Consider the following 12,067-nt stretch of genomic DNA (forward strand, 5'->3'; position numbering starts at 1 on the left):
TGAATGCCTGTCCCATTGTTCTGATCTACTCACAACTGTTATTGTGGTCTCTCTGTTTCTTCTTGCTCCACAAGCTGTCAGGATTCCCCATATTTAGGATCCCCATTGCAGGTAGTGTATGCATGAGGTCTGGTGTACATGTATCATAATCCGTCCCAACATTTCTATCCCCACCATACCTTTCACAAATCATCAGCTTCACAGTGACCAGTGGTATGTGCAATATATTCACCTTCTTAAAACGCAGTTCCTTACCACTGCTGTTGTCTTCAGGCTGACGTTCTAAGATGTTTTGTCATGATCCTTTTCTCACTTCCTTCCTTCACTCTGTCTAGACTCTGTCTAGATTGTCTGAGTGTGTGTCTTGTACCTGCTGTGTCTTATCTGTGTCTTATTTGTGTAGACTGTGTTCTCCACTGTCTTCTATATGTATGGTGCATGCTCAGTCTGTATGATAAAAGTAAAGGTGCATTTCTTTGGAATTTGAAAGTCTTGTTCATAACAATCAAGACCTTTAGTATTGCCTTGCCTACAAGATGTCTAATGTTTATTTCTTACTTCTTTTTCAAAGCATATTGATGCGGAGATTCAGCAGCTCAGACAGCAGTACACCGCGCTCTCCTCCATCAAGACTGACAAGACGCCACAGCCAGAACAGGCACAGCCACAGCGCCACCTGGCACCACATCAGGTGCACCGCCAGAACAGCGACACGTCCTCCGTCTCCTCCACAACCTCGTCTGTCAGCAGGTGTGTGGACGAACACTACACCAAGACTGAGGAGATCCTCACATCAGCAGCCGCCCAGCTCCAGAGGATCAGGGAGAGGGCCAAGAGAGGTAGGTTTTACATGTAACACCATGTAGGCATTTCTTACGAATGATATGGTTGAATTCTTCCCACATCTTCTGGCTGTGGACATCTTCCTTTCTACATTGTATAGCCCTTGGGCCACACAGCCAGAAAGACACTCACTCATTGAGACACTTGTCAATGTCTGGAAGCTGAATAACTTTTTTGAAAATGTGTCAAAGCTTTCTTGAAGACTTTAGGCCACACCATCTTAATTTTATGGATGACATCCTCTGGAGTACCCAAAACTAATGCGAGAGGGCGGAAAAAAAAAAAAAATCTAGCAAAAAAAAAAGATGATAAACCGTAGGACTACATAGCTGGTATTGCAAATTAAACCACAGAACACAGTGTAAGTCTTTATTTGTTCGAATTAGCTCATATCAAAGTGCTTTTAACATGGATGATGCCTGGTTTAAAGACCCATATGTAACATTTGGCCGTTTAAAGAAAAAAAACAAAATGTCTAAATGTGTACACAACATCACGCCTTCAGTCAGAGCAAAACATCAAACTCTGTAGGCAACCCAGCCAGAGATGATATCGTTCAGTTTGATACAGACATGTACAATGACAGTATTGTCATATCATGAACAAAATTTCGAAGCCTCCTCGGTGGTGATTTTTTTTTTTTTTTTTTGAGAACGGACGAAAATCAATGCGCGCGGATGTCATCCATAAAATTAAGTTGGTGTGGCCTTATTAAAACATTTCATGATGATACTTAATCCAAAGGTTTCCAGAAAGTAGGGTCCTAGCAAAATCTATGGAGAGCTATTATTTGAGCTACTGCCTTGTAATCTTTAGGCTGAACTTGGACAATGGAAAATATCTTTCTTCTTGGAACTAAAGCATACATCTACAAAAAGTGATTTAAACTATTGTTTGTTTGTTCGTTTGATTGTAGCTGTACTGATGGGTCAGCCTGCCTCAGACGAGGGTGCGAGGGGGAGGTCACCAACAGCCAGGGTCACACCCAGCAGTCACCGCAACCTCAGAACACAGCCTGCACCACAGTGGAGACAGGAAACCATACCAAAGGACTTCCAATATTCACAATCCCTACAGCAGATAGAAACAGCTTACCCTAGATATTCCCCACCTACAGAACCTGCTGCACTACATGGAGGAAGGGTCCAGTACCCGTCAGAGTTGGACTCCGTGCCAGACATCAGTTCTGTTCCGTACCTCTCTGACGACACGCTGTCTATAGCAAGCACCGAGCACAGCCTGGCCTGGGAAAACTACGGAAACACTGCCGACTCCATCGTCACCAGAGATCAGCCCCAGTACCACACTGCAGAGGACTTGTACGCTAAGTTTAGGAGGAAAGACACTGCGCATACTGCCACACATTCAGACCTTGCCTCGTCTAGAGCACACGAAACATCATCAAGGTTCAGCCAACGAAACAAGGACTTGTCTCCTACCAGAGTGAGAGATGTCTCACAGTTGCAAACAAACCAGGCTGGGACAAAAAGGGAGTTTCTCCCGAGAGCAGGATTGATGGGTACTGAGCACCCTACCAGAGAAACCCAGGCAGCAGGAAGAGAAGAAACATCATCTCCTTCTAGAACAAGGGACTACGTGGCAGGGTTACAGACGAGGACTAGAGAAGACATTCCTGTAGAGTTGGAGCGGTACACTCCCCCCAAGAGGGTGAGTGTGGAGACATGGGATGAGATGGACAGGCACTACCAGGAGAGGGTGGAGAGGCAGAGGAACAACTTGTTGAAGGGGACCACAAGACCATCACCTCAGGACAGCCCAGAAGCTACCGTCAGTCCAAGTCGGCAGCCTGGTAAGTCTTTAGACTTCTTCCGCAGCCTTTACTGTTCTTTATAAAGAGTTAGGCCTAATCATAATGTTGATAAATCAATACAGCATACCCAGGGTTTTACCCATCAAATCTTGTTGCTAATGACTGACTTATATGCCAGGCTATTCTGCTGTTTTGATAGACAAAAAATTCTTATTTGTCAATCGGAAAGATTACCTGTCAGAAGGTAAGTGTGACTTTACCTGAGATGACAGAATTAAATGTAAGACTAGGCAGAATCCTGATCATACTATTTCAACATAGATGGAACTATTCATTGATGATGTTTGAATATTACAACACAGCTCAAGTTTTCCTGAGTGTTGACCTGTTTTCCTACTTGTTTTACCAGAATCTGCCCAACCAGAAGACCTCACTTCACTTGGCCCACAATTAACATCACATGTAATGAGTGAGGTAAGACTTACTACATGACTGTATGTTATACCAGTAGTAAATTAATACTAGAATAAGGACAGCCATCCTCTTTTTAACGTTTGATTTAATCATTGGTTGGAAGTTGACAGTGCATGATAGGATGAGCAAAGTTTGGTCCCTCTGTACTGACATGTGTATATGTTTGACTGGAGGTGAATACCTGTGTGATCCAGGTGTATTAAGGTGTTGCACATTTAACACAGGTGAGCCAGGTGCTGGGTGGTGCAGGGGGTTTCTCCAGACCTCGGTCTGCTGGAGGCTGGATGTAAGTTTTCTATTCTTAACACTTTGGTTTCTGAAATACTTTGTACTAGTCTTACTTGAAGTATTATTAACTGTTTTAAGATACAGTTCAAAGTTTGTTTTACTGGGCTGCTGTATATTGACTTTATTCAATATTTGGATACATCAATGCCCATACCATGCAAGTTTAAAAGTCATATAATTCTGTATGTCCTTCCCTCTAGCTTCCAGTCAGAAGAAAAAGATGTGGTGATCTACAGGAAAATCCTTGACAACTCACCAATCCACTGGTGAGTCGGACGTATCTCCTGATTCATGATAACATCACAGAATGAGGAACCAGTAGCATGCTGAAATGATCATAGGCTATTTTACTACAACAGCATGTTATTTATTTCAAGCGGTTGGCTGTTACAGAGCTGCAGTTATGCAGCCCAAAGCAATATGAAGCTGAGGTGAAACCGAAGTTTGAGTAGAAAGAAGAAATCTTGTAATTTGTTAAATCATGTTCATAGATCCTGAATAACTTTTGTTTCCCTCCTAGTTTCCTTGGTGTTGGCTTGGTGTCAGCCCCTGTGGGAATAGTGTGGGGAGTTGTGAAGGACCTGAACACACGGCGACATTATGACAGAACACTCAAGGTAACTTTCCTTTATTAGGATTTCCTTCCTTTAAACTTCAATCAGTAATGTTACAATAGGGAATTTCTCACAAAACAATGTCATTTGATAATCAAAATTGCATACTCAGACTTCATAGAAATGTTGTTTCGAAAATCATTCGTTCTTTAAATCTCCATGTCCAAAAGGCTAACAAGAATGTTTTTCATGCTTTAGGACATAAGAACTGTGGCTACTTTGGGAAGAGGTGCAAGAATTGGTAAGTTGGATCACTGTCTTTCTACTATTCTTTTGGTTTCCTCTTTTATTATTCTTTCTTTTGTGAAGTTTGTTACATTTTTGCAGGTTGTAACCTTTGTTGTCTGTTTGTCTACAGTGCACAGTGTGCATGAGACGTCGCAGTGCTTCCTGCAGCAGCCACGGGACTTCTGCTGCCTGCTGCAGGAGGGCAGTCAGGTCAGTATCACTTCTTCTGTCTGTCAATTAATTTACCTGTAGAAGAAAATTCATGATGTTGTATGCACTGCATCAATGGTAGACTCACTGACCAGTCCATAAGGAAAGTTTCACAGCTACTGTGTCATCCAAAGGGAATCATTTTAGCCCAACCTTACCTTAAGTACCAGGGCCTTCTTCACCAGCTTCCAACACATACCCCCGGTACCTGTAATGCAAATTTTCCTGACACCTGTTGGATTTTGTTGATGGTGATGTAACACAGCTCCCATTGGTGCATGATGAAATGTAATTAGGGAATGGGAGCTTCTGATTGGTCCTTAACCATGACTATCTCCACCTGTCCACAGGGAGGGCGGTACATCCTGGCAGCCCAGTCTGTGTCCCACCCCAGCTGCCCCCTGACAGCAGGGGTCACCAGAGGTCACCTGTCCCAGTGTGGGCTGGTGCTGGAGCCGGTCGTCCAGGGCAACAAGGAGGTGACCAGGGTGGCCTATCTCATCCAGGTAAGACTGGACAAGCTCTCAAACCATCCCTCTGTAGACAAGAACTAGGCTCTGGGTTTCCATAACTGGTTTGTGGTCATCACTCAGTAGGAGAATATGCAAAGAGCTACTACTTAATTTGGTTGCAAGATAACAAAAGAAAAGACGCAAGAAAACAGACAAAAGTAAGAAGACATGGTGAGGGACTAGAACATAAACATTTGTGTGAAGGAAATAAATGTAGAGCATTTTCGCTCACTTTCCATATGAATGAAGTAGGTAGGCACTGACAGCTATGTTGGTGTCCATAATCGCAGTACACAACGGTGCACTCAGCTGTCGACATTTGATAGTGTAAAAAGTTGTTATATCAAAAGGGACCGGCCGTTCGAACATAGAACTCCGACTTCTCACAATAGTAGTATTTTCAGACATTCAGAAGATCTTTAAATGTCCCAAAATGGTCAAACTAGTATTTGCTGAAATGCAAATAGGGACACCAAGACACACTCTTAATTGTACAATTCCTTTTGATGCTCAATCGTTTGTTCCCTGTTCCCTCCAGGTCGACCTTGGTTCCTCCGTTCTGCCCCAACTTGTGAACCTGGCCAGCAGGAAACAGCCTCACCTCATCACCTACCTCTCCAACTACATCTCTCCTCACACATAGGATGGACCACGCTTCTCAGCTGTAGTCCTGGACAAACAATGAGCTCCTAACCATGTCACACAGCACTGTAGGGGGACTTTGTACTGCAAGAGTATTATTGATAGGGAAGAAACAGAGTCTGGGGAAGCTGTCACGAGCTGTATCACTTCTCATTTGAAAAGAAACCTGTACATATAATCTGGAAGATGAATTGATATGGTCCAATGGGTTTGCTTCATTCTCATCTCTCAAAATGGAGACTTTTGGATCATGATTAGTGAGCTGCTATATGATATAGACTGTCTGATTTCACAAAGGTGCTGTAAAGATTGGAAGGTACATGTAGCTGTGGTCGTCTAAGTGTCTGAAATGAAACGGTTTCCTGTATATTGACTGAGCTAGGTTTGTGCCATCAGAGTGCCAAAGAAAATGGTCGTGACTGTTTTGATTTTGAGCTTGTAAAATGGAGGGTTGCAGCTGAGGTTACATTGGTGCAATCACGAACTCAAGAGTTCTCTGGTTTTGTGATCCTGAAATCTGGACTGGCAACTTTACTTGTCTGTGGGTCGATTCTTTTCACTTGTGGTCTTAAAAAGAATGCTTGACTACCCAGAACAATAGCAGAGATGGACAAAGTCATGTAGCAATTGCTGAGCCTAAATCTCAAAGGAAAGATTGCCTATAAGTTGTTAAGTTTTGCATTTTACCAGCCTGGTGGACGGGTACTCTGCTATCTGTTGTTTATATGTTTTAAAAGGATGCATAAATACCCAGAGTAAAAGTATCAAAGTTCTTGGCCACTGTAAGTTGTACTTACATACATGTGCGAAGTGTGGTTGCCGCCCTTGCCAACTTGTGAAGAATAACGACAACTTAACTGTTTTGTCACAATGTAGACTTTTTCCAATGTGCAAAAAAAGGAGATATCTTGCCTTTAGTTATCCATGTCAATGTAGAGCATAGACTGTATACAAAATGTCATGACATGATTTTAAACTATTCTATACAGAACATCATGAAATCACTATATGTAGATGTATGGATATTTTAACCAATTTTTATTGGGCAACGTTTGTGGACTGATTTAAAAACAGTTCACATGACCCAGTTGCCAAAATATAGATAAATTGAAACTGTTGAAATTCGGAGAAAATAAGATATGTTTGGATATTTCCATTTTGTGTGATTTAAGCAAAGCTGTCGTCTTATTCCTGGCCTGTTTTTGTGTTGAATTTTTATTAGAAGCCAGCTGTATATGTTGTTCTAGTCGTCTTACAAGCTGAAGATGTACATATGCGTGAATGTGCCAAGGTCGAATAATCTGTCTTGTTCTCGTTCTTTCTGTATTGAACTGTACAGGCCAAAAGTTTTTATTTGGAGATATTTTTGTACAAGATCATATTATGTGAGATTCTAATATTTATGCCCAGTGTAGGTGTGTGCCCACAAGACAATCATTTGTCAAGTTGTATTTATATATTGCATGTATTTATATCGACACCATACTTTGGCATTTTTTATCATTATAACGTTATTTGCTTGTGAAAGTCCAAAATTTCTGGCTGTAAATTTTCCGATGATTGTATTAAGATGATTGTGATCAGGTAATTCAGAAATATTAAAACTGTATTGAACATGTACAAATATAACAGCTGTGTTTTGTCTTGATGTTGGGGGTCGGCAAAACTTCCTAAGTTTCAATTACATGTGTTTTTTCCCTTCCCTTTTCACGTCCGGATTCCTGAAACTGTCTGGACGTTTCTTAACCATGAATATCAGGTCTTTTACATGGGAAAACCAAGCGTTTCATATTGTCCGGGTATGAACGTGGAAAGACTGCCACTGCATTCATATCTCATGCAGAGTGTTGTGTTTCTAAACATATTGTAAAGCTGAAGTTACAGACGGCAATTCGTTAGATTTGGGGGTGGATGTGGAAATGTAAACAGACGTCCCAAACGTTAGAAAACGTCCGACGAAACTACTCAACAAATGAAGTCAACGTTAACTTTTTGAAACACAATAAGTCTCTTTTATGCGGAGAAGAGCCCGTAGGTATCAACATATGATTGGTGACAATGACTTGGAATCTACAGAGATGATTTGTAACACGATTGTCACAAGATGGCCGCCAATACGCCAACTTTGTCATCTTCTGATTCCAACAACTGTGTGACTAAAAAGTGATGATCTGGACAAAACACAAGATTCTCGGCCTTTGTATCGGTGAACACTAGTTGTATCGTCATTGTTACCTTTGCCGAGAAGGTTATGCAGAGGGTAGCGTTTGTATGTGTGTGTGTAATGTACAGCATAACTCGAGAAGGCTTAGATGGATTGTCTTGATATTTGGTAGGTGGGTAGGTCTTGATGAGACTAGGAAATGATTAGATTTTGGGTCCCCTAGCGGCTTGTTACGGTACTGCAGCGGAACTTCCTGTTTCAATATCTCGTGTTCTGGACAAGCTATGGAACTGATTTTTGAGTGGTAGATAGCTCTTTGGACAGAGAGTAAGTGGTATAGGTTTTGGCTCCCTAGCGGCTTTTTTGGAACTGCAGGAGCAGGTTTTGGTTCAGACTTTGAAAGGGAATAACTCAAGAAGGGCTTGATACTCTCCAAGCAGAGCTAGGGTTTCGGCTGGTTTTTAACGTGTTTTTAGGCGTTTTTGTCATGCCTTCTACTACGATAACAAAGTAGAAGGCATGACAAAAATGCCTAAAAACACGTTAAAAACCAGCCGAAACCCTAGCTCTGCTTGGAGAGTAGGGCTTGATGGATGGTTATAATTTTTGGTAAGTAGATAGCTTGAGTGATGATGTACATGATTAGATCTTATTATGCAAATCAGTATCTACTTTGCATAATTAATGAGGAAAGTTTATACATCGGCCAAATTCCACGACAGGACTCTCAAATATGTGACATATGTAACTGAAGAAGAGAGAAATATTAATAGATATCAATTATGCAAATGAATACCTAATTTGCATGATTAATGAGAAAATACTATAACTCAAGATGGGCTTGATGGATGGTAATGATTTTTGGTATGTAGATAGCTTACGTAATGCTTTGTATGATTGGACGATAATTATGCAAATCAGATTTTAATTTGCATAATTAATGAGACAACTTTAAAAACCCGCTGTATTCCATGATATGACTATTGACATATGTGACATTTGTTACTGAGGAATTTTGATAGATAAAAAATATGCAAATGTAGGCCTAATTTGCATAATTAATGAGAAACTACTATAAAACCATACAGGTAAAGGATGGCAATTTCATACTTGTGTCATTTGGAAGTTATGTGAATGTGAACATTGTTGAATCAAATTATGGTAATAAGGACCCCATTTGCATAATTCATGATAAATGTTACTTTGTTAGCATAACCTTCTTTGTTACGCTCATACTTTTGTTTTTTGGGTGAAGAAGATCAACTGGTATGATTTATAATTGATGACAAACACCCCTGATATGTCAGTCATGAAGGTTAAAATCATATGGCGAAGGTATGAGGTCATGGAACTCTACTAGTAGTTTGATATTTTTTTGTATTTTCCATTGAAGGTACGAAAAATAAAAGGGGATGTAACGCTAACGTTAGCTATTCGAACGCGACCTTGCGCACTCGCCAATGACCCTGAAGATCCCCGTTTCTAGCCATGACAAAGTAAAGTACCAAGCCTTCTTAAAAGTACCCGGGAGTCTTTTAGTATATAACGTTACGTATTCCACTCTACGTTACAGTCTGTAGCTCTGAGTGTTGGAATGACACTGATAATTAAAACATTGATCGAGGGTCTGGGTTCATCCAAACATGGTAACACGGACTCGAACGTTACGGGACCGTTGTAACGTTATCTCCTGTTTCAATTAACAACTTGGCCTGTCACTATTCTAATGAAAAGGCGTTAATGATTCTTAGTTTATTGTAGATATTGTACCACTGGATAATGTATCTTTTGCGTTGTGTTATATTTTTCGTTGGCTTGATGGGGAAGCGCAGATGAGGGGGAGGGGGGCATTTCGAACGTACGAACTGACGTGGTTCTAAACCGTTATCTGTTCTATTCTGAGTGGTTATCCCTGGCAACCTTCGTGTTTGCTTCATTCCACGAGAGACCCTCACCGTGGAAGGACGTTCGTCCGAACAGCTCCCGCTATCTGTGTGTTCTACATTGTGTTCTACCGTCTGAATTCGAATCTTGACCAACGCTTATCCAAACATGTCTCTGCCAATGGAAACACCAGCAGCAGCCGACCCAGAACCATCTCCAGCCGGTAACACTGCTTCAGAGAGACTCATGAGACTAAAAAGCCGGCGTGAGGCCTTTCTGAAGCTTCAGAACCGAGCAAGGCGGCTGCCTGCTATGGAGAGACCTAGGGAAGCCGTCTGTAGTTCTACTCATCGCAGGAAGGAGGAGCCACTGAGCAGCAAAGGTAAGTATCGCGCCAACTGGATTCTGGAGTCTGACAGCAGCAGCGACGAGGAGACTACATGTAGCAGTGACGACGAGGGAGAGGACAACCGCGCTGCCGAGGAAGAGACCGACCGCGACTGCGCCACCGAGGAAGCAGAGACCGACCGCGACTGCGCCACCGAGGAAGCAGAGACCGACCGCGACCGCGCCACCGAGGAAGCAGAGACCGACCGCGACCGCGCCACCGAGGAAGCAGAGACCGACCGCGACCGTGCCACCGAGGAAGCAGAGACCGACCGCGACCGCGCCACCGAGGAAGCAGAGACCGGCCGCGACCGCGCCACCGAGGAAGCAGAGACCGACCGCGACCGCGCCACCGAGGAAGCAGAGACCGACCGCGACCGCGCCACCGAGGAAGCAGAGACCGACCGCGACCGCGCCACCGAGGAAGCAGAGACCGACCGCGACCGCGCCACCGAGGAAGCAGAGACCGACCGCGACTGTGCCAACGAGGAGACCGACCGCACCCAGAATGAGGCAACCCTTGACGAGGAGGCGGCAAGTTGTGACAGCAAAGGTAAGGACAATAATTTCTTCTCATTTCTGATTGAATTACGTTAATTAGAACCACGGTTATACATGGTGCAGCTAACAACTTCCAGACGGCGACCCGGTCAGCTATTTGTTCAGGCAATAATTCTGTCCATGGATCCAAACATGCTCACCTATCTGTGTATTCATACCGATCAATGGCAATAATAACTACCCTGTCCACAAAGTAGTATATGGTGTTGATTTACTGATTTGCTTTTGCTGGAGGGTAATGATTAGGAAGTAATTATGGTGAGAAAACGTGATGAATCAGTACAAGCGTAGATTTGAATTCATTTTGAGCACACCCGCTATAAACAGAACAAATATGTTGACTGGTGATTTTTCCACAATACGATGTGCCATGGCATGCCATGGGTAAAATTGCTACATATGGTACAAATGGACTCCAGCAGCTAACGCTTGGGTGAGATTTTTTTCTGACAATAAAAAGTGTTATAAAAAAGATACAAATCATATCTACTGATTCAAAATCAAGATCATACAACACTCAATTAATGTCCGAGGTCTTATTCAGCGTACATGTATTTATAGGTTGTACATTCTGTGATGATGCAACCTGCTTACTTGCTTATGATAAGGGTGCCGGATCGAGATGACGTCACTTGTGCTAGAAGATGCAGTCTGTACATTGATTGAAAACCAATATTACTGTACGACTTGTAGGGAAGAAGAGAGGTTCCAGGAGAAAGGTGAAGTGGTGGAGGAAGGTTAAGAGGTTCTTCTGCTGCTACGTGAGGCCATACGTCATGGAAGACGAGCTGCATAAGAGTGTCAGTGTGGTCAGTAACACTGCTTTTTATTTCTTTATCCATTTGATATAACGTTACCGACACATAAAAAATCAGGACGTGGTAAGGAGGTTTTTTCTTAGTCCACACACATACACACACACACATACGCGCGTACACTCACACACATACATTCATTCACATATGCATCAACACACATGAATCAGAATTGCCAATATTCGAAAAGTAAAACTTTTCTGTGACAAAAGTAAATCTGTTGATAGTCACTACTAGTGCTTTGATCATTTTTTTTCTTTCCTTTCAGAAACGACGAGGCAGTTTGAAATACTTCTACTTTGAAGACTTTGATGCTGTCTACTATTTTGATGATGCATCACATGAACTGTATTAGAAACTTTTATATTGTATGAGATGAGAATCATGAAGATCACTTTCTATAATTGATTGTAAATAAGTAATAAAACAATTTCTATCATGCGATGAAAGCTTGGTCTCTCTATCGTTTAGTTTATGTTGTCTACACCTGTTGTTTAGGGTACTTTGTGAAGGGTCAACGCTTCTAAGAAGAGTAAGGTGCAGATATAACTTCGAACGATACGTTTCCTTCCGTTGCACTCTGGTTAGAAATCGGTGGATGACATTCTAGCATATGGTAAGTCGACGTCAAACTATCACTGTTTTAATAGCCGTAAGTAACGTTAAATGCTCAT

The 12,067-nt window shown here is 42.2% G+C and overlaps 2 protein-coding genes across 7 annotated transcripts in view; both read left to right on the forward strand.

Moving 5' to 3' along the window:
* LOC136432749 (mucin-17-like) overlaps positions 1-7,211 on the forward strand; it is a 94,628-nt gene extending 87,417 nt beyond the window's left edge. For 4 of the 6 annotated variants that reach the window (XM_066424221.1, XM_066424222.1, XM_066424223.1 and 1 more), the window contains 10 exons: positions 572-839; positions 1,760-2,653; positions 3,024-3,088; positions 3,313-3,374; positions 3,577-3,642; positions 3,897-3,993; positions 4,189-4,231; positions 4,349-4,428; positions 4,779-4,934; positions 5,479-7,211. In XM_066424221.1, coding sequence (XP_066280318.1) covers positions 572-839; positions 1,760-2,653; positions 3,024-3,088; positions 3,313-3,374; positions 3,577-3,642; positions 3,897-3,993; positions 4,189-4,231; positions 4,349-4,428; positions 4,779-4,934; positions 5,479-5,583 — 1,836 coding nt within the window. In that variant the 3' untranslated portion in view covers positions 5,584-7,211. Of the gene's footprint in view, positions 1-74; positions 112-571; positions 840-1,759; positions 2,654-3,023; positions 3,089-3,312; positions 3,375-3,576; positions 3,643-3,896; positions 3,994-4,188; positions 4,232-4,348; positions 4,429-4,778; positions 4,935-5,478 lie in introns of those variants that run through there. The other 2 variants (XR_010755570.1, XM_066424224.1) reach the window with 2 other exon arrangements.
* Positions 7,212-9,646: 2,435 nt separating this feature from the next.
* Positions 9,647-11,999, forward strand: LOC136432113 (uncharacterized). Its single transcript, XM_066423124.1, has 3 exons — positions 9,647-10,570; positions 11,272-11,387; positions 11,662-11,999. Exons 1-3 carry the CDS (start codon positions 9,799-9,801, stop codon positions 11,746-11,748), a joined length of 975 nt encoding a protein of 324 aa, XP_066279221.1. The 5' UTR covers positions 9,647-9,798; the 3' UTR covers positions 11,749-11,999.
* Positions 12,000-12,067: the final 68 nt, after the last annotated feature.

The sequence above is a fragment of the Branchiostoma lanceolatum genome, chromosome 4 (assembly GCF_035083965.1).
Source record: "Branchiostoma lanceolatum isolate klBraLanc5 chromosome 4, klBraLanc5.hap2, whole genome shotgun sequence".
Classification (NCBI taxonomy): domain Eukaryota; kingdom Metazoa; phylum Chordata; class Leptocardii; order Amphioxiformes; family Branchiostomatidae; genus Branchiostoma; species Branchiostoma lanceolatum.